General features: G+C 47.8%; 1 protein-coding gene across 5 annotated transcripts in view; it reads right to left on the bottom strand.

Annotated features, from left to right (window-relative positions):
- Window positions 1-25,607, bottom strand: part of LOC138349599 (synapse-associated protein of 47 kDa-like) — a 185,295-nt gene that overhangs the window by 7,058 nt on the left and 152,630 nt on the right. For 2 of the 5 annotated variants that reach the window (XM_069323775.1, XM_069323776.1), the window contains one exon: window positions 4,360-4,440. The exons of the other annotated variants lie outside the window; for them this stretch is intronic. In XM_069323775.1, coding sequence (XP_069179876.1) covers window positions 4,360-4,440 — 81 coding nt within the window. The remainder of the gene's footprint in view (window positions 1-4,359; window positions 4,441-25,607) is intronic. 5 annotated transcript variants of the gene reach the window in all.

Below are 25,607 nucleotides of genomic sequence, written 5' to 3'. Positions count from 1 at the left end.
GTCAGAGTTCATCAAAGGCGAGGACCTCATCTCCGTCCCGGATGCTGTTAACACCTCTCTGTCTGGGCCAATTTGTCGCCCAATATACCTGATGAACTTTTCGTCCAGCGACTGATGCGTGGGAGGCGGGCGAGGGGGAGACAGGCAGAGGGACGGTGCAGGGGTGAGGAAGGGACACGAGGGAAGAGAAGGTCAGGGGAGAATGGAACGGTCGGGAAAGAGGGATGGGAAGGAGCAGACAAGAGGGATGGGAAGGGTTGGGAAGGAGGAGAGGTAAATATAAAAGATAAAGGGAAAAAATCATAGGTAAGGCTTTTAAAAACATATCTCGAGGTGGGAAGGACAGAATCCGCGAGAAGAAAACACTAAAGAATTAAAAATCAAGAGTGAAGAAAAACGAATTCATAAGAGTTCTCACACCGAACCTGTCAATACTTGAGCTTCTTCACACAATTTAAACTTGTCTACTCAGGATGCCTTATCTATATTTATCAATTACAATGTCAGTGACACATTGTTCGAGGCCAGATGCATTGGGCTAACCTCTCCCAACTTGGCACCCTGATTCCTGTGGGGTATGTGCCCAACATGGCCGGGTTGGCATCACAACACTTCAGAAGAACAAGGTGCCACGGTCACATTCTCGCTCACGACGATTTTTGGTACTGGCCGGCTCCGGTCTGGCTAAATAACTTTCAAAAGAAAAAAATCGGATAGCATTGCAAAACATTACGCATTTATTTTAGGAAAATGAACTAAAATGTTTTACTCATATTTTCCCTGTCATAGGTCAAAATGGGTGAAACAGCGCCCCCCCCCCCCCCCGCTTCGCCTCTATACAACAGCGGGCCCCCCGCCTCGATTAAGAAGCCTCTCTGGTCCACATGTACCACTCTTCCCTCCAACAAAAAGGAGGCCTGGTCGAGGACAGGGCCGCGGGGACGCTAAACCCCGAAATCATCTCAAGATATCCTCAAGATAACCTACACGCCAGCCTCCCGTGATAACCTACACAAGACTCCCAAACTTGTCTAAGACACTCAGACCGATAAAAAATGGGAGACAGACAGACACAGTGTCGCCGTGAACACACAGACACAGACAGTGTCGCCGTGAACACACAGACACAGGCAGACACAGACAGTGTCGCCGTGAACACACAGACACAGGCAGACACAGACAGTGTCGCCGTGAACACACAGACAGACACAGTGTCGCCGTGAACACACAGACACAGGCAGACACAGACAGTGTCGCCGTGAACACACAGACACAGGCAGACACAGACAGTGTCGCCGTGAACACACAGACACAGGCAGACACAGACAGTGTCGCCCTGAACACACAGACACAGGCAGACACAGACAGTGTCGCCCTGAACACACAGACACAGGCAGACACAGACAGTGTCGCCGTGAACACACAGACACAGGCAGACAGAGACAGTGTCGCCCTGAACACACAGATACAGGCAGACACAGACAGTGTCGCCGTGAACACACAGACACAGGCAGACACAGACAGTGTCGCCGTGAACACACAGACACAGGCAGACACAGACAGTGTCGCCCTGAACACAGACACTTGCAGACAGGACAACAGACAGATCTGGGTCGACCCGGGCGCCCCAGATCAAGGCGGCCCTACGTCACACGTAGGGCCCTTGGGGCTGAATGGACAGCGCTCTGGAGTCGTAGTCCTAAGGGCCCGGGTTAAATCCCCGGAGGAGGCAGAAACATAATGGGCATTTTCTTACATCCTTACACTCCTGTTCACCTAACAGTAAATAGGTACTTCGGAGTTAGGCAGCTGCTACGTGCCGCTTCCTGTGTGTGTGTGTGTGTGTGTGTGTGTGTGTGTGTGTGTGTGTGTGTGTGTGTGTGTGTGTGTGTGTGTGTGTGTGTGTGTGTGTAATAAATGTAGACATATGACTAAAAATAAATGGGTTGGAGAGGCGGGGTGCAAGAACTAATAGCTCGATTCTGTAAATATATTAAACACATCTAGACTATCCCATACCCAAGTTTCTAAATGAGCACAAATTATGTTAAACCAATATAACAACACAACGCAACACGAAAGTCTCACGCAAAACAAACATGTTAGTAACATATTTCATCTACCAAACTCAAACAAGAAATCATGAACCAAAACCTAACCAAAACAACCAACAACACAACCCACAAACTCGTTAATCTTCAGAACAAACAAAACCTTTATTTCTATAATTATTGCGAATTTAAGCAATAATTATAGAAATAAAGGGAAGAAAACAAAGTGAAACAACAATATTGGGATGAGGGTAAACATGAGACCCACGAGAGGAACCACCCCACACACACACACACACATACTAGGTGAGTACAACTAGGTGAGTACATACCCACCACACACACTCACCCCCCCCCACACACACACACACACTCACCCCCCCCCCCACACACACACACTGGGCAGCCCGCACGCCATCAAAGGGGTCCTCATTAGTGTCACTTGTCCCACTATGGTAATTGTGGTTAACGAGACGAGAGACAATGGCTGCAGCCTTGTTAAGATCCGCACGCGTCTTGGGGGCGTCTCACTCGGTGGGGGGTCAGGGGGGGGGGGGAGGGTCAGGGGAGGGCGGGCAAATGACTGAGAAAACAAATCAAAATTAGACCAAACAACATGTCCACACAGCAGCAAATTAAATATCATTATGGCCACCAAGACAAACTCCAGGTAATGGTTAGGTTAAACAAGAACCTCAGCAACTGGCAATGTTGCAAAATGGTGCAAATGGCACAGCAACGAAACATCACACGGGGTCGAGGGGAGAGCCAGCAGACACCACACGGGGCGAGGGGGAGAGCCAGCAGACACACCACACGGGGCAAGGGGGAGAGCCAGCAGACACCACACGGGGCGAGGGGGAGAGCCAGCAGACACCACACGGGGCGAGGGGGAGAGCCAGCAGACACACCACACGGAAGCGAGGGGGAGAGCCAGCAGACACACAACACGGGGCGAGGGGGAGAGCCAGCAGACACACCACACGGGGCGAGGGGAGAGCCAGCAGACACACAACACGGGGCGAGGAGAGAGCCAGCAGACACAACACGGGGCGAGGGGGAGAGCCAGCAGACACACCACACGGGGCGAGGGGGAGAGCCAGCAGACACCACACGGGGCGAGGGGGAGAGCCAGCAGACACCACACGGGGCGAGGGGGAGAGCCAGCAGACACACCACACGGGGCGAGGGGGAGAGCCAGCAGACACACCACACGGGGCGAGGGGGAGAGCCAGCAGACACACCACACGGGGCGAGGGGGAGAGCCAGCAGACACACCACACGGGGCGAGGGGAGAGCCAGCAGACACACAACACGGGGCGAGGGGGAGAGCCAGCACACACACCACACGGAAGCGAGGGGGAGAGCCAGCAGACACACAACACGGGGCGAGGGGGAGAGCCAGCAGACACACCACACGGAAGCGAGGGGGAGAGCCAGCAGACACACAACACGGGGCGAGGGGGAGAGCCAGCACACACACCACACGGGGCGAGGGGAGAGCCAGCAGACACAACACGGAGCGAGGGGGAGAGCCAGCAGACACACCACACGGGGCGAGGAAAGAGCCAGCAGACACCACACGGGGCGAGGGGGAGAACCAGCAGAAACACCACACGGGGCGAGGAAAGAGCCAGCAGACACCACACGGGGCGAGGGGGAGAACCAGCAGAAACACCACACGGGGCGAGGAAAGAGCCAGCAGACACCACACGGGGCGAGGGGGAGAACCAGCAGAAACACCACACGGGGCGAGGAAAGAGCCAGCAGACACCATACGGGGGTGAGGGGAGAGCCAGCAGACACACGACACGGAAGCGAGGGGAGAGCCAGCAGACACCACACGGGGCGAGGGGGAGAGCCAGCAGACACACCACACGGAAGCGAGGGGAGAGCCAGCAGACACACCACACGGAAGCGAGGGGAGAGCCAGCAGACACACAACACGGAAGCGAGGGGAGAGCCAGCAGACACACCACACGGAAGCGAGGGGAGAGCCAGCAGACACACAACACGGGGCGAGGGGGAGAGCCAGCAGACACTACACGGGGGTGAGGGGGAGAACCAGCACACACACCACACGGGGTGAGGGGGAAGAGCCAGCAGACACACCACATGGGGCGAGGGGGGGGGGAGAACCAGCAGACACACCACACGGAGGCGAGAGGAGAACCAGCAGACACCACACGGGGCGAGGGGGCGAGTTAGCAGACACCACACAGAGGCGAAGGGGAGAGCCAGCAGACACACCACACGGGGCGAGGAGGAGAGCCAACAGACAAGAGAGGAGGCAGAGGGCAGGCGTCACCTGAGGCAGCAGCAGCAGCGGAGACCTTAGAGCAGCCAGACGCCAGCTTCACCTCCAGTCTCCTGCCATAGTCCCTCACACCTGTCGTGAGGGAACCCCACCACCTCACTAACTCTTCATACACTAACTCCCTCACACTACCACAACACAACTCCAACCTCATTCTCATCTCTCTCTCTCATATCTCTCTCATATCTCATCTCTCTCTCATAGCTCATATCTCATCTCTCTCTCATAGCTCATATCTCATTTCTCTCTCATGTCTCTCATATCTCTCTCATATATATATATATATATATATATATATATATATATATATATATATATATTTATATATATATATATATCTCATATATATCTCTCTCTCTCATATATATATATATATATATATATCTCTCTCTCTCTCTCATATATATATATATATATATATATATATATATATATATATATATATATATCTCATATATATATATATATATATATATCTCTCTCTCTCATATATATATATATATCTCATATATATATATATATATATCTCTCTCTCTCATATATATATATATCTCTCTCTCATATATATATATATATATATATATATATCTCATATATATATATATATCTCTCTCATATAGATATATCTCTCTCTCATATAGATATATCTCTCTCTCTCATATATATATATCTCTCTCTCTCATATATATATATATATATATATATATATATATATATATATATATCTCATATATATATATATCTCTCTCTCTCATATATATATATATATCTCTCTCTCATATATATATATCTCTCTCTCTCATATATATTTATATATATATCTCTCTCTCATATATATATATATCTCTCTCTCTCATATATGTATATCTCTCTCTCTCATATATGTATATCTCTCTCTCTCATATATGTATATCTCTCTCTCTCATATATGTATATCTCTCTCTCTCATATATGTATATCTCTCTCTCTCATATATGTATATCTCTCTCTCTCATATATATATATCTCTCTCTCTCATATATATATATATCTCTCTCTCATATATATATATCTCTCTCTCTCATATATATATATCTCTCTCATATATATATATCTCTCTCTCTCATATATATATATCTCTCTCTCTCATATATATATATATATATATATATATATATATATATATATATATATATATATATATGTCGTACCTAGTAGCCAGATCTCACTTTTCAGCCTACTATTCAAGGCTCGATTTGCCTAATAAGCCAAGTTTTCCTGAATTAATATATTTACTATAATTTTTTTCTTATGAAATGATAAAGCAACCCTTTTCTCTATGTATGAGGTCAATTTTTTTTTATTGGAGTTAAAATTAACGTAGATATATGACCGAACCTAACCAACCCTACCTAACCTAATCTAACCTATATTTATAGGTAAAGTTAGGTTAGGTAGCCAAAAAAAGCTAGGTTAGGTTAGGTTAGGTAGACGAAAAAACATTAATTCATGAAAACTTGGCTTATTAGGCAAATCGGCCCTTGAATAGTAGGCTGAGAAGTGCGTTCTGGCTATTAGGTACGACATTATATATATATATATATATATATATATATATATATATATATATATATATATATATATATATATATATGCGAACAAGCCTGAATGGTCCCCAGGACATATGCAACTGAAAACTCACACCCCAGAAGTGACTCGAACCCATACTCCCAGAAGCAACGCAACTGGTATGTACAAGACGCCTTAATCCACTTGACCATCACGACCGGACATAATGAGGTGATAGCCGAGGCTATATGAACCACCCCACCGTCTTGTACATACCAGTTGCGTTGCTTCTGGGAGTATGGGTTCGAGTCACTTCTGGGGTGTGAGTTTTCAGTTATATATATATATATATATATATATATATATATATATATATATATATATATATATATATATCTCATATATATATATATATATATATATATTATCTCTCTCATATATATATATATATATATATATATATATATATATATATATATATATATCTCATATCTCTCTCTCTCTCTCTCATATATATCTCTCTCTCATATCTCTCTCATATATCTCTCTCTCTCTCATATATCTCTCTCTCTCTCTCATATATCTCTCTCTCTCTCTCATATATCTCTCTCATATCTCTCTCATATATCTCTCTCTCATATATCTCTCTCTCATATATCTCTCTCTCATATATCTCTCTCTCATATATCTCTCTCTCATATATCTCTCTCATATATCTCTCTCTCATATCTCTCCCTCTCTCTCATATCTCTCCCTCTCTCTCATATCTCTCCTATATCTCTCTCCCATATCTATCATATCTCTCATATCTCATATCTCTCTCATATATATCTCTCTCATATATATATCTCTCTCTCATATATCTCTCTCTCTCTCATATATCTCTCTCTCTCTCATATATCTCTCTCTCTCTCTCTCATATATCTCTCTCTCTCTCTCATATATCTCTCTCTCTCTCTCATATATCTCTCTCTCTCTCATATATCTCTCTCTCATATATATCTCTCTCATATATCTCTCTCTCATATATCTCTCTCTCATATATCTCTCTCTCTCATATCTCTCTCTCTCATATCTCTCTCTCTCTCATATCTCTCTCTCTCTCATATCTCTCTCTCTCTCATATCTCTCTCTCTCATATCTCATATCTCTCTCTCATATATCTCTCTCTCTCATATATCTCTCTCTCTCATATATCTCTCTCTCTCATATATCTCTCTCTCTCATATATCTCTCTCTCTCATATATCTCTCTCTCTCATATATATCTCTCTCTCATATATATCTCTCTCTCATATATCTCTCTCTCTCATATATCTCTCTCTCTCATATATCTCTCTCTCTCATATATATCTCTCTCTCTCTCATATATCTCTCTCATATCTCTCTCTCATATATCTCTCTCTCTCATATATCTCTCTCTCTCATATATCTCTCTCTCTCTCTCATATATCTCTCTCATATCTCTCTCTCATATATCTCTCTCTCTCATATATCTCTCTCTCTCATATATCTCTCTCTCTCATATATCTCTCTCTCTCATATATCTCTCTCTCTCTCTCATATATCTCTCTCATATCTCTCTCTCATATCTCTCTCTCATATATCTTATCTCTCTCAGCACTATTTTATTACATTAAGGATCTGTAACAATACATTAACAAAAGCTACAAAATCAGCAAATGTCAACATTATAAACAAAATGTACACATATATTAAATTACAACAAAGTGAAATAGAAACGTAATCAAGGAGACTAAGTCTCTGGTCAGATAGGGCCATTATCAGACGGTAGTGCTAAGACAGTATGACTTTCCCCTTTAAGAAACAGGGGAGACAAGAGTTCGTATACCAGACGGGAGTGAAGGAACGGTACCCTGCCGCTTGGGTCATCGGGAATCGAACGCCAACCTTGCACGAAGGGAGGCCGTAGTTGTATCGACCAATCATGACAAACTGCTCAAGATAAAGCTTCATAAAGAGACCAACAGGAGCTGTTCAAATAGGTAATTTAATCATGGAATAATAGCAGTATAAATATTTGGAGCAAACAAGAGTCCACGAGGGTCGGAAGGCTGCAGTCTCAAGTGCCGCTAAAAACTCCACTCACACTTTAACAAAAGAAAAAAGTATATACAAAAGACAAGCAAAACAAATAACTCTAGACAAACGCTCTATTATCCCGGGTATAATACCCCAGGACTACGCTACAGCCACATCCCGGGTATAATACCCCAGGACTACGCTACAGCCACATCCCGGGTATAATACCCCAGGACTACGCTACAGCCACATCCCGGGTATAATACCCCAGGACTACGCTACAGCCACATCCCGGGTATAATACCCCAGGACTACGCTACAGCCACATCCCGGGTATAATACCCCAGGACTACGCTACAGCCACATCCTGGGTATAATACCCCAGCACTACCCGACAACCACATCCCGGGTATAATACCCCAGGACTACCCGACAACCACATCCCGGGTATAATACCCCAGCACTACGCTACAGCCACATCCTGGGTATAATACCCCAGGACTACCCGACAACCACATCCCGGGTATAATACCCCAGCACTACGCTACAGCCACATCCCGGGTATAATACCCCAGGACTACCCGACAACCACATCCCGGGTATAATACCCCAGCACTACGCTACAGCCACATCCCGGGTATAATACCCCAGGACTACCCGACAACCACATCCCGGGTATAATACCCCAGCACTACGCTACAGCCACATCCCGGGTATAACACCCCAGGACTACGCTACAGCCACATCCCGGGTATAATACCCCAGGACTACGCTACAGCCACATCCCGGGTATAATACCCCAGGACTACGCTACAGCCATATCCCGGGTATAATACCCCAGGACTACGCTACAGCCACATCCTGGGTATAACACCCCAGCACTACGCTACAGCCACATCCCGGGTATAATACCCCAGCACTACGCTACAGCCACATCCCGGGTATAACACCCCAGCACTACGCTACAGTCACATCCCGGGTATAATACCCCAGCACTACGCTACAGCCACATCCTGGGTATAACACCCCAGCACTACGCTACAGCCACATCCCGGGTATAATACCCCAGCACTACGCTACAGCCACATCCCGGGTATAATACCCCAGCACTACGCTACAGCCACATCCCGGGTATAATACCCCAGCACTACGCTACAGCCACATCCCGGGTATAATACCCCAGGACTACGCTACAGCCACATCCCGGGTATAACACCCCAGGACTACGCTACAGCCACATCCCGGGTATAATACCCCAGGACTACGCTACAGCCACATCCCGGGTATAATACCCCAGCACTACGCTACAGTCACATCCCGGGTATAACACCCCAGGACTACGCTACAGCCACATCCCGGGTATAATACCCCAGCACTACGCTACAGCCACATCCCGGGTATAATACCCCAGGACTACGCTACAGCCACATCCCGGGTATAATACCCCAGGACTACGCTACAGCCACATCCCGGGTATAACACCCCAGGACTACGCTACAGCCACATCCCGGGTATAATACCCCAGGACTACGCTACAGCCACATCCCGGGTATAATACCCCAGCACTACGCTACAGCCACATCCCGGGTATAACACCCCAGGACTACGCTACAGCCACATCCCGGGTATAATACCCCAGCACTACGCTACAGCCACATCCCGGGTATAATACCCCAGGACTACGCTACAGCCACATCCCGGGTATAATACCCCAGGACTACGCTACAGCCACATCCCGGGTATAACACCCCAGGACTACGCTACAGCCACATCCCGGGTATAATACCCCAGGACTACGCTACAGCCACATCCCGGGTATAATACCCCAGGACTACGCTACAGCCACATCCCGGGTATAATACCCCAGCACTACGCTACAGCCACATCCCGGGTATAATACCCCAGGACTACGCTACAGCCACATCCCGGGTATAATACCCCAGGACTACGCTACAGCCACATCCCGGGTATAATACCCCAGCACTACGCTACAGCCACATCCCGGGTATAACACCCCAGGACTACCCGACAACCACATCCCGGGTATAATACCCCAGCACTACGCTACAGCCACATCCCGGGTATAATACCCCAGGCACTACGCTACAGCCACATCCCGGGTATAATACCCCAGCACTACGCTACAGCCACATCCCGGGTATAATACCCCAGGACTACGCTACAGCCACATCCCGGGTATAATACCCCAGCACTACGCTACAGCCACATCCCGGGTATAACACCCCAGGACTACCCGACAACCACATCCCGGGTATAATACCCCAGCACTACGCTACAGCCACATCCCGGGTATAATACCCCAGGACTACGCTACAGCCACATCCCGGGTATAATACCCCAGCACTACGCTACAGCCACATCCCGGGTATAACTACCCCAGGACTACCCGACAAGCCACATCCCGGGTATAATACCCCAGCACTACGCTACAGCCACATCCCGGGTATAATACCCCAGGACTACGCTACAGCCACATCCCGGGTATAATACCCCAGCACTACGCTACAGCCACATCCCGGGTATAACACCCCAGGACTACGCTACAGCCACATCCCGGGTATAATACCCCAGCACTACGCTACAGCCACATCCCGGGTATAACACCCCAGGACTACCCGACAACCACATCCCGGGTATAATACCCAGCACTACGCTACAGCCACATCCCGGGTATAATACCCCAGGACTACGCTACAGCCACATCCCGGGTATAATACCCCAGCACTACGCTACAGCCACATCCCGGGTATAACACCCCAGGACTACGCTACAGCCACATCCCGGGTATAATACCCCAGCACTACGCTACAGCCACATCCCGGGTATAATACCCCAGCACTACGCTACAGCCACATCCCGGGTATAATACCCCAGCACTACGCTACAGCCACATCCCGGGTATAATACCCCAGGACTACCCGACAACCACATCCCGGGTATAATACCCCAGCACTACGCTACAGCCACATCCCGGGTATAATACCCCAGGACTACGCTACAGCCACATCCCGGGTATAATACCCCAGCACTACGCTACAGCCACATCCCGGGTATAATACCCCAGCACTACGCTACAGCCACATCCCGGGTATAATACCCCAGCACTACGCTACAGCCACATCCCGGGTATAATACCCCAGCACTACGCTACAGCCACATCCCGGGTATAATACCCCAGCACTACGCTACAGCCACATCCCGGGTATAATACCCCAGGACTACCCGACAACCACATCCCGGGTATAATACCCCAGCACTACGCTACAGCCACATCCCGGGTATAATACCCCAGGACTACCCGACAACCACATCCCGGGTATAATACCCCAGCACTACGCTACAGCCACATCCCGGGTATAATACCCCAGCACTACGCTACAGCCACATCCCGGGTATAATACCCCAGCACTACGCTACAGCCACATCCCGGGTATAATACCCCAGCACTACGCTACAGCCACATCCCGGGTATAATACCCCAGGACTACCCGACAACCACATCCCGGGTATAATACCCCAGCACTACGCTACAGCCACATCCCGGGTATAATACCCCAGGACTACCCGACAACCACATCCCGGGTATAATACCCCAGCACTACGCTACAGCCACATCCCGGGTATAATACCCCAGGACTACCCGACAACCACATCCCGGGTATAATACCCCAGGACTACGCTACAGCCACATCCCGGGTATAATACCCCAGGACTACGCTACAGCCACATCCCGGGTATAATACCCCAGGACTACGCTACAGCCACATCCCGGGTATAACACCCCAGGACTACCCGACAACCACATCCCGGGTATAATACCCCAGGACTACGCTACAGCCACATCCCGGGTATAATACCCCAGGACTACGCTACAGCCACATCCCGGGTATAATACCCCAGGACTACCCGACAACCACATCCCGGGTATAATACCCCAGCACTACGCTACAGCCACATCCCGGGTATAATACCCCAGGACTACCCGACAACCACATCCCGGGTATAATACCCCAGGACTACGCTACAGCCACATCCCGGGTATAATACCCCAGGACTACGCTACAGCCACATCCCGGGTATAATACCCCAGGACTACGCTACAGCCACATCCCGGGTATAACACCCCAGGACTACCCGACAACCACATCCCGGGTATAATACCCCAGGACTACGCTACAGCCACATCCCGGGTATAATACCCCAGGACTACGCTACAGCCACATCCCGGGTATAACACCCCAGGACTACGCTACAGCCACATCCCGGGTATAATACCCCAGGACTACCCGACAACCACATCCCGGGTATAATACCCCAGGACTACGCTACAGCCACATCCCGGGTATAATACCCCAGGACTACGCTACAGCCACATCCCGGGTATAATACCCCAGGACTACGCTACAGCCACATCCCGGGTATAACACCCCAGGACTACCCGACAACCACATCCCGGGTATAATACCCCAGGACTACGCTACAGCCACATCCCGGGTATAATACCCCAGGACTACGCTACAGCCACATCCCGGGTATAACACCCCAGGACTACGCTACAGCCACATCCCGGGTATAATACCCCAGCACTACGCTACAGCCACATCCCGGGTATAATACCCCAGGACTACGCTACAGCCACATCCCGGGTATAATACCCCAGGACTACGCTACAGCCACATCCCGGGTATAATACCCCAGGACTACGCTACAGCCACATCCCGGGTATAACACCCCAGGACTACGCTACAGCCACATCCCGGGTATAATACCCCAGCACTACGCTACAGCCACATCCCGGGTATAATACCCCAGCACTACACTACAGCCACATCCTGGGTATAATACCCCAGCACTACACTACAGCCACATCCCGGGTATAATACCCCAGGACTACGCTACAGCCACATCCCGGGTATAACACCCCAGGACTACGCTACAGCCACATCCCGGGTATAACACCCCAGGACTACGCTACAGCCACATCCCGGGTATAACACCCCAGGACTACGCTACAGCCACATCCCGGGTATAATACCCCAGGACTACGCTACAGCCACATCCCGGGTATAACACCCCAGGACTACGCTACAGCCACATCCCGGGTATAATACCCCAGGACTACGCTACAGCCACATCCCGGGTATAACACCCCAGGACTACGCTACAGCCACATCCCGGGTATAATACCCCAGGACTACGCTACAGCCACATCCCGGGTATAATACCCCAGGACTACGCTACAGCCACATCCCGGGTATAACACCCCAGGACTACGCTACAGCCACATCCCGGGTATAATACCCCAGGACTACGCTACAGCCACATCCCGGGTATAACACCCCAGGACTACGCTACAGCCACATCCCGGGTATAATACCCCAGGACTACGCTACAGCCACATCCCGGGTATAATACCCCAGGACTACGCTACAGCCACATCCCGGGTATAACACCCCAGGACTACGCTACAGCCACATCCCGGGTATAATACCCCAGGACTACGCTACAGCCACATCCCGGGTATAATACCCCAGCACTACGCTACAGCCACATCCCGGGTATAATACCCCAGGACTACGCTACAGCCACATCCCGGGTATAACACCCCAGGACTACGCTACAGCCACATCCCGGGTATAATACCCCAGGACTACGCTACAGCCACATCCCGGGTATAATACCCCAGGACTACGCTACAGCCACATCCCGGGTATAATACCCCAGGACTACGCTACAGCCACATCCCGGGTATAATACCCCAGGACTACGCTACAGCCACATCCCGGGTATAATACCCCAGGACTACGCTACAGCCACATCCCGGGTATAATACCCCAGGACTACGCTACAGCCACATCCCGGGTATAATACCCCAGGACTACGCTACAGCCACATCCCGGGTATAATACCCCAGGACTACGCTACAGCCACATCCCGGGTATAATACCCCAGCACTACGCTACAGCCACATCCTGGGTATAATACCCCAGCACTACGCTACAGCCACATCCCGGGTATAATACCCCAGCACTACGCTACAGCCACATCCCGGGTATAATACCCCAGGACTACGCTACAGCCACATGCCGGGTATAATACCCCAGGACTACGCTACAGCCACATCCCGGGTATAATACCCCAGCACTACGCTACAGCCACATCCCGGGTATAATACCCCAGCACTACGTTACAACCACATCCCGGGTATAATACCCCAGCACTACGCTACAGCCACATCCCGGGTATAATACCCCAGCACTACGCTACAGCCACATCCCGGGTATAATACCCCAGCACTACGCTACAGCCACATCCCGGGTATAATACCCCAGGACTACGCTACAGCCACATCCCGGGTATAATACCCCAGCACTACGCTACAGCCACATCCCGGGTATAACACCCCAGGACTACGCTACAACCACATCCCGGGTATAATACCCCAGCACTACGCTACAGCCACATCCCGGGTATAATACCCCAGCACTACGCTACAACCACATCCCGGGTATAATACCCCAGCACTACGCTACGGCCACATCCCGGGTATAATACCCAAGGACTACGCTACAGCCACATCCCGGGTATAATACCCCAGCACTACGCTACAGCCACATCCCGGGTATAACACCCCAGCACTACGCTACAGCCACATCCCGGGTATAATACCCAAGGACTACGCTACAGCCACATCCCGGGTATAATACCCCAGCACTACCCGACAGCCACATCCCGGGTATAATACCCCAGCACTACCCGACAGCCACATCCCGGGTATAATACCCCAGCACTACCCGACAGCCACATCCCGGGTATAATACCCAGCACTACCCGACAGCCACATCCCGGGTATAATACCCCAGCACTATGTGACAACCACATCCCGGGTATAATACCTTACCTTGTGGTTACCTTGAGATGGTTTCGGGGCTTAGCGACCCCGTGGCCCCGGTCCTCAACCTGGTTGATGGGGTTCTGGGAATTCTTCTACTCCCCAAGCCCGGCCCGAGGCCAGGCTTGACTTGTGAGAGTTTGGTCCACCAGGCTGTTGCTTGGAGCGGCCCGCAGGCCCACATACCCACCACAGCCCGGTTGGTCCGGCATCGTTTTTTAAAAAACGGTCTAGATTTCTCTTGAAGATGTCCACGGTTGTTCCGGCAATATTTCTTTCAGTCGCCGGAAGGACGTTGAACAACCGCGGACCTCTGATGTTTATAGTGTTCTCTGATTGTGCCTATGGCACCTCTGCTCTTCACTGGTTCTATTCTGCATTTTCTTCCATTCACTCCAGTACAATGATATTTTACTGTGTGGATTTGGGACCTGATCCTCAGGAATTTCCATGTGTATATTATTTGGTATCTCTCTCGTCTCTTTTCTAGTGAGTACATTTGGAGAGCTTTGAGACAATCCCAATAATTTAGGTGCTTTATCGCGTTTATGTTCTCTGTATTCCCTCTATTTCAGCAATCTCTCCTGCTCTGAGGGGGGAAGTGAGTACTGAGCAGTACTCGAGACGGGACAACACAAGAGACTTGAAGAGTACAACCATTGTGATGGGATCCCTGGATTTGAAAGTCCTCGAAATCCATCCTATCATTTTTTTCTGGCTGACGCAATATTTGCTAGGTTATGCTCCCTAAACGTTAGGTCGTCGGACATCATTATTCCCAAATTCTTGACATGCTTTTTTCCTACTATGGGCAGATTCGATTGTGTTTTGTACCCTGTATTACGTTTCAGATCCTCATTTTTGCCGTACCTGCGCACCTGGAACCAGGACTCCTCGTTGCTGGACTGGTCAACCAGGCTGTTGGACGCGGCTGCTCGCAGCCTGACGTATAAAAAACAGCCTTGTTGATCAGGTATACTAAGGAGGTGTTTATCCAGTTCTCTCATGAACACCTGAGGGGTCGGCCAGTTATGTCCCTTATGTGTAGTGGAAGCTTGTTGAACAGTCTCGGGCCTCTGATGTTGATAGAGTTCTCTCAGAGAACCTGTTGCTCCTCTGCTCTTTAACGGAGGTATTCTGCATATCCTGTCATGCCTCCTGGTCTCATGTTATTATATTTCTGTGTGCAGGTTTGGGACCAGCCCCTCTACTATTTTCCACGTGTAAATTATTATATATCTCTCCCGCATAACCAACGGTTCTGACAGAAAAACAGTAAGACAGAGTTATGTATAAAATCAACCAAGAATTGAAGTAATTGAAATACTAATAATATAAATTAATATATAATATAAAGTATATAATATAAAGTATATAATAATAGGCGTGTAATAATGAGGATGACGGAGGCAACACAAGAGGGGTAGAGTGTACAGGAAGCTCACACCAGTGGGCCCCTTATACTGGCGTGTTGAGGGTGCTACTACTTCCTCCCACTCCCATCACTAATGGTACCAAACCCGTTCTCTTAACTAATAGCTAGCTCTGCGCGCGCGTGCGCACGTACGTGTGTGTACTCACCTAGTTGTGTTTGCGGGGGTTGAGCTCTGGCTCTTTGGTCCCGCCTCTCAACTGTCAATCAACAGGTGTACAGATTCCTGAGCCTATTGGGCTCTATCATATCTACACTTGAAACTGTGTATGGAGTTAGCCTCCACCACATCACTTCCTAATGCATTCCATTTGTCAACCACTGACACTAAAAAAGTTCTTTCTAATATCTCTGTGGCTCATTTGGGCACTCAGTTTCCACCTGTGTCCCCTAGTGCGTGTGCCCCTTGTGTTAAATAGCCTGTCTTTATCTACCCTATCAATTCCCTTCAGAATCTTGAATGTGGTGATCATGTCCTCCCTAACTCTTCTGTCTTCCAGCGAAGTGACTTTTAATTCCCATAGTCTCTCCTCGTAGCTCATACCTCTCAGCTCGGGTACTAGTCTGGTGGCAAACCTTTGAACCTTTTCCAGTTTAGTCTTATCCTTAACTAGATATGGACTCCATGCTGGGGCTGCATACTCCAGAATTGGTCTGACATATGTGGTATATAATGTTCTGAAACATTCCTTACACAAGTTTCTAAAGGCCGTTCTTATGTTAGCCAACCTGGCATATGCCGCTGATGTTATCCTATTGATACGAGCTTCAGGGGACAGGTCTGGCGTGATATCAACCCCCAGGTCTTTCTCTCTTTCTCTGACCCTTGAAGAATTTCATCTCCCAAATGATACCTTGTATCTGGTCTCCTGCTCCCTACACCTATCTTCATTACATTACAATTGCTTGGGTTAAACTCTAACAACCATTTGTTCGACCATTCCTGCAGTTTGTCTAGGTCTTCTTGAAGCCTCAAGCAGTCCTCCTCTGTCTTAATCCTTCTCACAATTATGGCATCGTCCGCAAACATTGAGAGGAATGAGTCTATACCCTCTGGGAGATCATTTACGTATATCAGAAACCGGATATATCCGAGTACAGAGCCCTGTGGGATTCCACTGGTGACTTCACGCCAATCTGAGGTCTCACCCCTCCCTGTTTCTCTCTGCTTCCTATTGCTTAGGTATTCCCTTATCCACTGGAGCGCCCTACCAGTTACTCATGCCTGTTTCTCCAGCTTATGCATCAGCCTTTTATGCGGTACTGTGTCAAAGGCATTCCGACAGTCCAAAAAAAAATGCAGTGCGCCCATCCTTCTCTGTCTTGCTTAATCTTTGTCACCTGATCGTAGAATTCTATTAAGCCTGAAAGACAAGATTTACCCTCCCTGAATCCATGTTGGCGATTTTTCACGAAGTCCCTTCTCTCCAGATGTGTTACTATGGTTTTTCTCGCGATCTTCATCACCTTGCATGGTATACAAGTCAAGGATACTGGCCTGTAGTTCAGTGCCTCTTGTCTGTCGCCCTTTTTGTATATTGGGACCACATTCGCCGTCTTCCATATTTCTGGTAGGTCTCCCGTCTCCAGTGACCTACTATACACTATGGAGAGTGGCAAGTAAAGTGCCTCTGCACACTCTTTCAGTACCCATGGTGAGATCCCGTCTGGACCAACAGCCTTTCTAACATCCAGATCCAGCAGGTGTCTCTGTACCTCTTCACTCGTAATTTCGAACCCTTCCAAGGCCGCCTGGTTTACTTCCCTTTCTCCTAGCACAGTGACCTCACCTTGTTCTTTTGTGAAGACCTTCTGGAACCTGTTGCTGAGTTCTTCACACAACTCTGTCATTCTCTGTATACCTATCCTCGTCTGTTCTAAGTTTCATTACCTGTTATTTCACTGTTTTCCTCCTGATGTGACAATGGAGTAGCTTTGGTTCGGTCTTGGCTTTGTTTGCTACATCATTTTCATATTTTTTCTCTGCTTCTCTTCTCACCCTAACATACTCCTTCCTGGTTCTCTGGTATCGCTCTCTGCTCTCTGGTGTTCTGTTATTCCGGAAGTTCCTCCACGCCGCGGGGACGCTAAGCCCCGGAAGCACCTCACGGTAACGCCCTTTTGTTCAGTCCCTTTGCTTCCATACATGCCCTATTATACCATGGATTCTTCTTTTGCTTCTCGGATTTTTCCCTTTGAGCCGGGATGAACCTGTTTACTGCCTCCTAACACTTTTGGGTGACATAGTCCATCATATCTTGTACAGACTTAACTCTGAGGTCTGTGTCCCATGGTATATCCCTTAGGAAACGTCTCATCTCCTCATAGTTCCCCTTTCGGTATGCCAGCCTTTTGTTTCCTAGTTCATTTTGGAAGGGGATAATTCCTAGCTCTACCAGGTACTCAAAGTTTAATACACTGTGTGTGTGTGTGTGTGTGTGTGTGTGTGTGTGTGTGTGTGTGTGTGTGTGTGTGTGTGTGTGTGTGTGTGTTTGTGTTTTCAAATGTAACCTATGGAAAGTCACGGCTCTGAAATATCTACTTTTCCTATGGACCGGACTCGTAGGTGGGTTGCTTGGGTTCGTGCGTCCCCTGGCTAGGTTAAGAGGCTGGATATATATATATTTTTAATCAAATCAAGTGGCAAATCAAGCGAACGGGCTGATTTCCCAATTAGAAAGTTCATCAACTTTCTGAATCAAAACTTCTCCAGTCAGAATTCATTGTTTCCAGTTTTATTCCGAGTTTATATTTTTAGAAGCCTTTTCACTCCCTTCGTAAATCTCTTCACCAATTGTCTTCATTCGCGCTGCTCCAGGCAAGATTAACACCTTATCACCAGATTTGGTAAAACAAAATTGGTTTTATCGTAAAATCCATCCAGCCTGGGTTGGGTTTCAAATACAGTGCACCATGGTATAAAATTGTCGATGATGCACTGTTCTGGAGCCCACAGGTGAGAGGCGGGACCGAAGAGCCGCAGCTCAACCCCCGCAAGCACAACTAGGCGAGTGCCCTCCGCTCACTATTCTCCAAGACAACTTAATTTTTTGTATATATGAAATCCTGCAAGATTGTGTTTTAAGGAAAACCCTGAGTTATTTACCAGGCATGTTTGGCAAATGGTTGGTTATTTACCAGGCAAATGTACAGTAAGTACATTTATATTTGTTGTGGCACTTTACACACGGCAAACTAGCAACTGTCACAGGAGAGCTGCATGTCGAGCAATATTGAAGAGTAGATATTATACCAATACCAGACCATACTGGCAATGACTAACTCGAATGATGTACTGAGTAGATGTACCACAAGCAGAGTCGGCTCCTCTTTACAGTTGTTAACACTACAAACATGTTTCATCATTCTTTGTCACTACTGCTTTACATATTTTCCTCGCATCCTCTATCAGTGATTACTGCTGCTATGTTCTCTACCAGTGACAGATAAAATACCTGTTTGTTGATACTGCCACAATAAGGTGCCTGGAAACAGGTAACCCGCCCACACACGTGGGAGGCATGTGGCGACGTTCCGGCGAGCCCCGTCGGGCCATTATCACCAGTAACGGAGCAAGTCTTGGGTTAAAGCACATATTATTAATGACACATTTCTTGAGCGACATTCGCTTCTTTCCTCGGGGGACGGTGATGGGCGTCAAGTGGCCGCGGCGGCGTGGATTATCTCGCCAGGATTTCCAGGTTTTTCTACTCTAAGCTTGGTCCGAGGTCAGGCTTCCCTGGGGATTGCCACTAGAGTCTGGCTGATCCGGTAATCCACACAAACTTGTCGAATTCCCATTTGAAAGCTTCCACCGTTGTTCCAGCAACATTTCTCATATTTGTTGGCAGGGGGCTGAAGAATGGCGGACTTTTGATCTTTACACAGTGATCTCTGATTGTGCTCATGGAAGCCAGACTTTCTCTGTCATATCTCCAGCGGCTCTAGAACATGAGTTTCAGTACTTTCCAAATCTCTCGAAATGAGAGAGTACATCTCTCCTTCAAGAAGTGCAATGAGTGACAAGCCCGTCCTCCTAAGGTTTCCCAACACCAAGAAACTATCTTACTAAAGAGCCCTTACCGTAACCAAAGGATCCAAAACAGAAAACAAGACAGTACGTAAATTTCACGAACAGCTTCCATTTTCTAGTCCGACAATTTTTGGCCCTAGGTAGCGTGTACGTCAAAATGCGACGCTATATTAGGACAGGTTGGCGTGACATGGGGCGTCCCCAATACTTTACGATTCCCTGATTGTAGACGGGGCAGTAAAGGTTCTCTGTGTATTCTCTACTTCTCCTGTCTTACTTTCCTTGAAAAGGCGTGTGTGAAGACCCAAAACTTGTTCAGGGCTTAATCCAACAATTCTTACTGTTTAGATAGTAGTTTTTGTATATATGTGCACCATAGTACACACATTGACGTACTAAGCAATTAGATAGTACAACTTTTTACTATTTACTTAATAGTCCGAAAAAATGAGGCTAAAAAACTAACTTAAATATTCCTAGGCCTAGTATAGCACAAATATGTACTATATTAGGCCTAGGAAGGTTAGTTTAGTTCCTCTTGCAGGCGACGAGTCACAATAACGTGGCTAAAGTATGATGACCAGACCACACACTAGAAGGTGAAGGGACGACGACGTTTCGGTCCGTCCTGGACCATTCTCAAGTCGATCGACTTGAGAATGGTCCAGGACGGACCAAAACGTCGTCGTCCCTTCACCTTCTAGTGTGTTGTCTGCTCAACTTACTTTAGCCACATTATTGTGACTCATCGCCTGCATCTTCTGACATTATTATTCAAAGATCTTTGAATTGGTCGTTACTTCCAACGAGGCGGTCTGACCGAGTCCTTGTCCCGTATTCCTTTGAAAATATAACATCTTATATTTTCAAAGGAATACGGGACAGAAGTCATTATAGCATCTGGCCGACGACGTCACCACCAAGATGAGGAGGAACTGGTCACGTCAGAGGAAGGAGAGAACAATAAAGACGAGAGGGGGTGGGGGGGGGGGTAAGGAGGCCGTAGTAAGCTTATCAATTAAATAAACAAATAAATAAAGAGGAGTTCCATGAGAAGGAAGCAGACGGCAAGACAGACGAAGGGGAAGAAGGCGAGACACTTACAGGGAACAACAGTCAGAGAAATCTTTAACAATCTACAGATAAAAACATACAGATCGAAAATAAGAAACAAGAAACTTTAAGAAAATCGCCCACAAGATGGGTATGGGGTGCATAATAAATGAAGTATACTAACTCAATGGAAGTAAGACAATACCTAGACAATACCTAGAAAATACTAAGACAATACTAAGACAATACTAAGACAATACTAAGACAATACTAAGACAATACTAAGACAATACTAAGAGAATACTAAGACAATACTAAGACAATACTAAGACAATACTAAGACAATACTAAGACAACACTAAGACAACACTAAGACAACACTAAGACAACACTAAGACAACACTAAGACAACACTAAGACAACACTAAGACAACACTAAGACAATACTAAGACAACACTAAGACAATACTAAGACAATACTAAGACAATACTAAGACAATACTAAGACAATACTAAGACAATTGGAGAAACTTTGGTGGGACTCAAGTTGTGTAAGTGGGGTTGTTCCATTGAACTCTTCCCCCAGATGGCTGGCCAGTCCTCCCAGTACACACTTGTATTGCTTTCTTGCTTTTATTAAGGGTACGGGGAGGCGTTTAATGTGCGCCGGCCCCCACGCACCACAACACAGCCTGCTTGACCAGTCCAGCAACCAGCAGGCCTGGTCGAGGACCGGGCCGCCCGGACGCTGAGCCCCGAAAACATCGCAAGATAACCAAGGTAATCAATTCCAACATTGTCTGACCGGGACACTTCGCCTCTACTACTTGTAAAACATAAATCAATTAACATTGCTGGTGGGAACAAACGTGTATGAATATTATGCATTACTGATAAAAACATTCTTGGAACACATTACCAATATTAAATGCAAACGTATTGCAATTAATTACTACTAATATCACAGCACAAAGAATTCATATTAGCGTGAGGTATCAATGTGAAAATCGGTAGGAGCCACGAGGAGGATTCGAACCCGCACACTGAATGCTCCCAAGCACGCGCCATGAACCACAGGACCACGATATGCTATCCACGTAATGTAACACGCGGGTAATGTGTGAAACCCTGATTTCATACCTGGTTGATACCTGGTTGATGGGATTCTGGGAGTTCTTCTACTCCCCAAGCCCGGCCCGAGGCCAGGCTCGATTTGTGAGAGCAACTTGACTGTGAGCTAGTGAGACACCTGATTTGGTATGAGGTGGCTGCCTCGGGACCCCTGGACGAGTATCTTCAATGTCGGGTTACGTTACTTTTGTAGCACATCGTGGTGCAGTGGTGTAAGGCGTGTGCTTGGGAGTACCTAGTGTGCTGGTCCGGCTCCTCCTCCTGGCTCCTGCTGACCTGCTCACAACTATTAGTATCATCTGAGCGCCACCAGACACCTTAAACTGCAGGTATTGTTCCGTCGTCTTCCATCAACCCCGAAACATTATTATTATTCTTTGAATGTATATGACTCCAAGATGTGTCTTGATGTTTGGAGGTATCAACCTTCATAGTCAGGGGCACGTTGGTCCTCTTAGTGTAGCGTGCAGCGTGAAAGCTTCCATTCCTTCCCCCAGACTGTTGTGTCAAGGAACCACAGCTCACCTCCACGCTCCATCTAACCACACTCTGCTACCAACTCCTTATCCTGGACCATTCCAAGTGTTATATAGTGGTAATGGCTTGGCGCTCTCGCCTCATAATTCCCTCCCTCCATCTTGTAGGTGAACCTTAGCTGGGAACGTCGCTCAAGTGCTTCCTTGAGCTGTAGCAAGAGCTCACTACCAGGTACCAGCAGAAATATGTCGTCAACGTGTCTACAGCAGATACACTGTCTTAAACACATGTCAACAAGGACTTTCTGTTCGTAGGTGTCCATGTAAAAATGAGTCAACAGGACAACAAAGGGTTGAACCACAGCAACACCATCTACTTGGCTACACATGCTACCATCAGGGCTCAGGAGGTGCGCCTTCTTGACATGGACTATAAAGAGTGTGTCTACTGGAGCATACTTGGAGCATACCTGGAGTGGGTTCTGGCAGTTGTTCTACTCCCCGAGCCCGGCCCGAGGCCAGGCTTGACTTGTGATGTAACACTTTAGTGTTCCAACGGCACTAAAATGCATTATCATCCGTCTTGTAGCCTTGGGATGCCACACCCAATTGCCGTGGGAAAGGAGAAAGCGGAAAAGCGGCAACAACAGCAGAATGGTATTATGGACACTATAAAGTGTCTCTATAGTGTCCATAATGGTATTATGGACACTAAAGTTACGGAATGTCAGTCAATCCGTAACTTTATAGTGTCACGTGAAGCCAGATTGCTATTATTCCCAAATTGTAACGTAGGTTAAAATAGGCCTTAATAATGAATGTAACCCATGTAGTGTAGGCAGGCAGATGACATTCCTGTAGGTATCCTAGATACAATAGTATAGGACACAAATGGTGGCTTTCACACTGTACTCTACACTAAACACTTCCAAAAGATACCTGATCAACCAGCCTGTGATCCATACGTCAGATTGCGAGCAGCGGCGTCTAACAGTCAGCTCGATTAGACCACCATCCAGGAGGCCTGATCAGAGACAAAGCCGCAGGGACGTTGCTCCTCGAAACCCCCTCACGGTAAGACGGGACCAAAGAGCCAAAGCCCAACCCTACAAACACACAATTATGTAAGTACACTCCCCTGTTAATATCTGGCAAGGAGCGCTCCCGCCCACCAAGACAGACACACACACACACACACACACACACACACACACACACACACACACACACACACACACACACACGGAGTGAGTGTGTGTGTGTGTGTGTGTGTGTGTGTGTGTGTGTGTGTGTGTGTGTGTGTGTGTGTGTGTGTGTGTGTGTGTGTGTGTGTGTGTGTCTGTGTCTGTCTTGGTGGGCGGTTGAGTTGAGAGTGAGTGTCCCCCGACAGTTGAGAGGCGGGACCAAAGAGCCAGAGCTCAACCCCCGCAAGCACAACTAGGTGAGTACACACAGTGAGCCAGTACCATTAATTACCGGAGATTACACACCCACCACGACGCGTGTCACGCCCACCTTATAATCACCGTGCAGCCCTCACTAACACGGCACAGTTAAGGCACCCAGTCCAAACACAATATTAAGAGAGATCAATGTATCTGCGTGTTGCTTTCTGCTCCCGTAATTATTATTATTGCTACAACCAATTAATTAATATGACAGGCAGATATAGCAGACTGTTAATACCACCACCATTTGCATTACTTACACTATCGTTGTTAAATTTTTTATAGTAAAATCAATAACAGTGATGAGGAAAGTGGAAGGTAAGGCAAGGGGAGAGAGGAGAGCCCAGGAGCCCCGAGCCCGGACCACCACCACCCCGCGGCTGCTACTCCACCAGGACACCTCCCCCATCGGTGGGTCAAGCCCCCACCCTCTCACCCTCTTTTTTTTGTGGGAGTAAAGAGGAAGGAGAGGCATAGGTGAAGGTAAGTATAGATGTGGGAAATACAGTGAGAGGTATGAAAGCAGGCGGGCTGTCCGCCTTGCTGACACGATGTGTGGGTGTTGACAGCTAAGCTAAGCTGGCTCCCTCTTGTCAGGGAGCTGTGAGTGTGTGATTTTCCATTGCTTCTCAAAGTAGTTTATAAGTTCAATTGCTGCCTTGGTCATGTTGGCTAGTAGCGGCTTCGATGGTCCCGGTTGGCATATTATTGGGAGACATCGTCAGCGTATGTGATGTATTCTCCATGTTGGGGTAGGTCAGCTGTATATATGTTGAATAGAGTGGGGGAGAGGCAGCTTCCTTGTGGTACTCCACTTTTCAGTTCAATTACGTCACCCAAGTAGCTGCTGATATTAAGCCTAGCAGTTCTATTGTCTATAAAGCTGCAGAGAGTAGCAGTAAATATCTCAGGAAGTCCTAGTTCAGATATCTTATATTTTAGGCCTACCTTGAGGTGCTTCCGTGGCACACTAGGCCTGTGTGCCACACTTTGTCGAAGGCTTTCGAAACGTCTCTAAGCACTATATTACACCGATCTTTTTTCGACACTGCGTTGGCTATATGCTGGTAGATCAGGGCTATAGCTGTATGGGCCCCTCTGCTATATGCTGGTAGATCAGGGCTATAGCTGTATGGGCCCCTCTGCTATATGCTGGTAGATCA

Source organism: Procambarus clarkii, chromosome 13 (assembly GCF_040958095.1).
Source record: "Procambarus clarkii isolate CNS0578487 chromosome 13, FALCON_Pclarkii_2.0, whole genome shotgun sequence".
Taxonomy (NCBI): Eukaryota; Metazoa; Arthropoda; class Malacostraca; order Decapoda; family Cambaridae; genus Procambarus; species Procambarus clarkii.
This window is presented reverse-complemented; position numbering and strand designations above follow the sequence as displayed.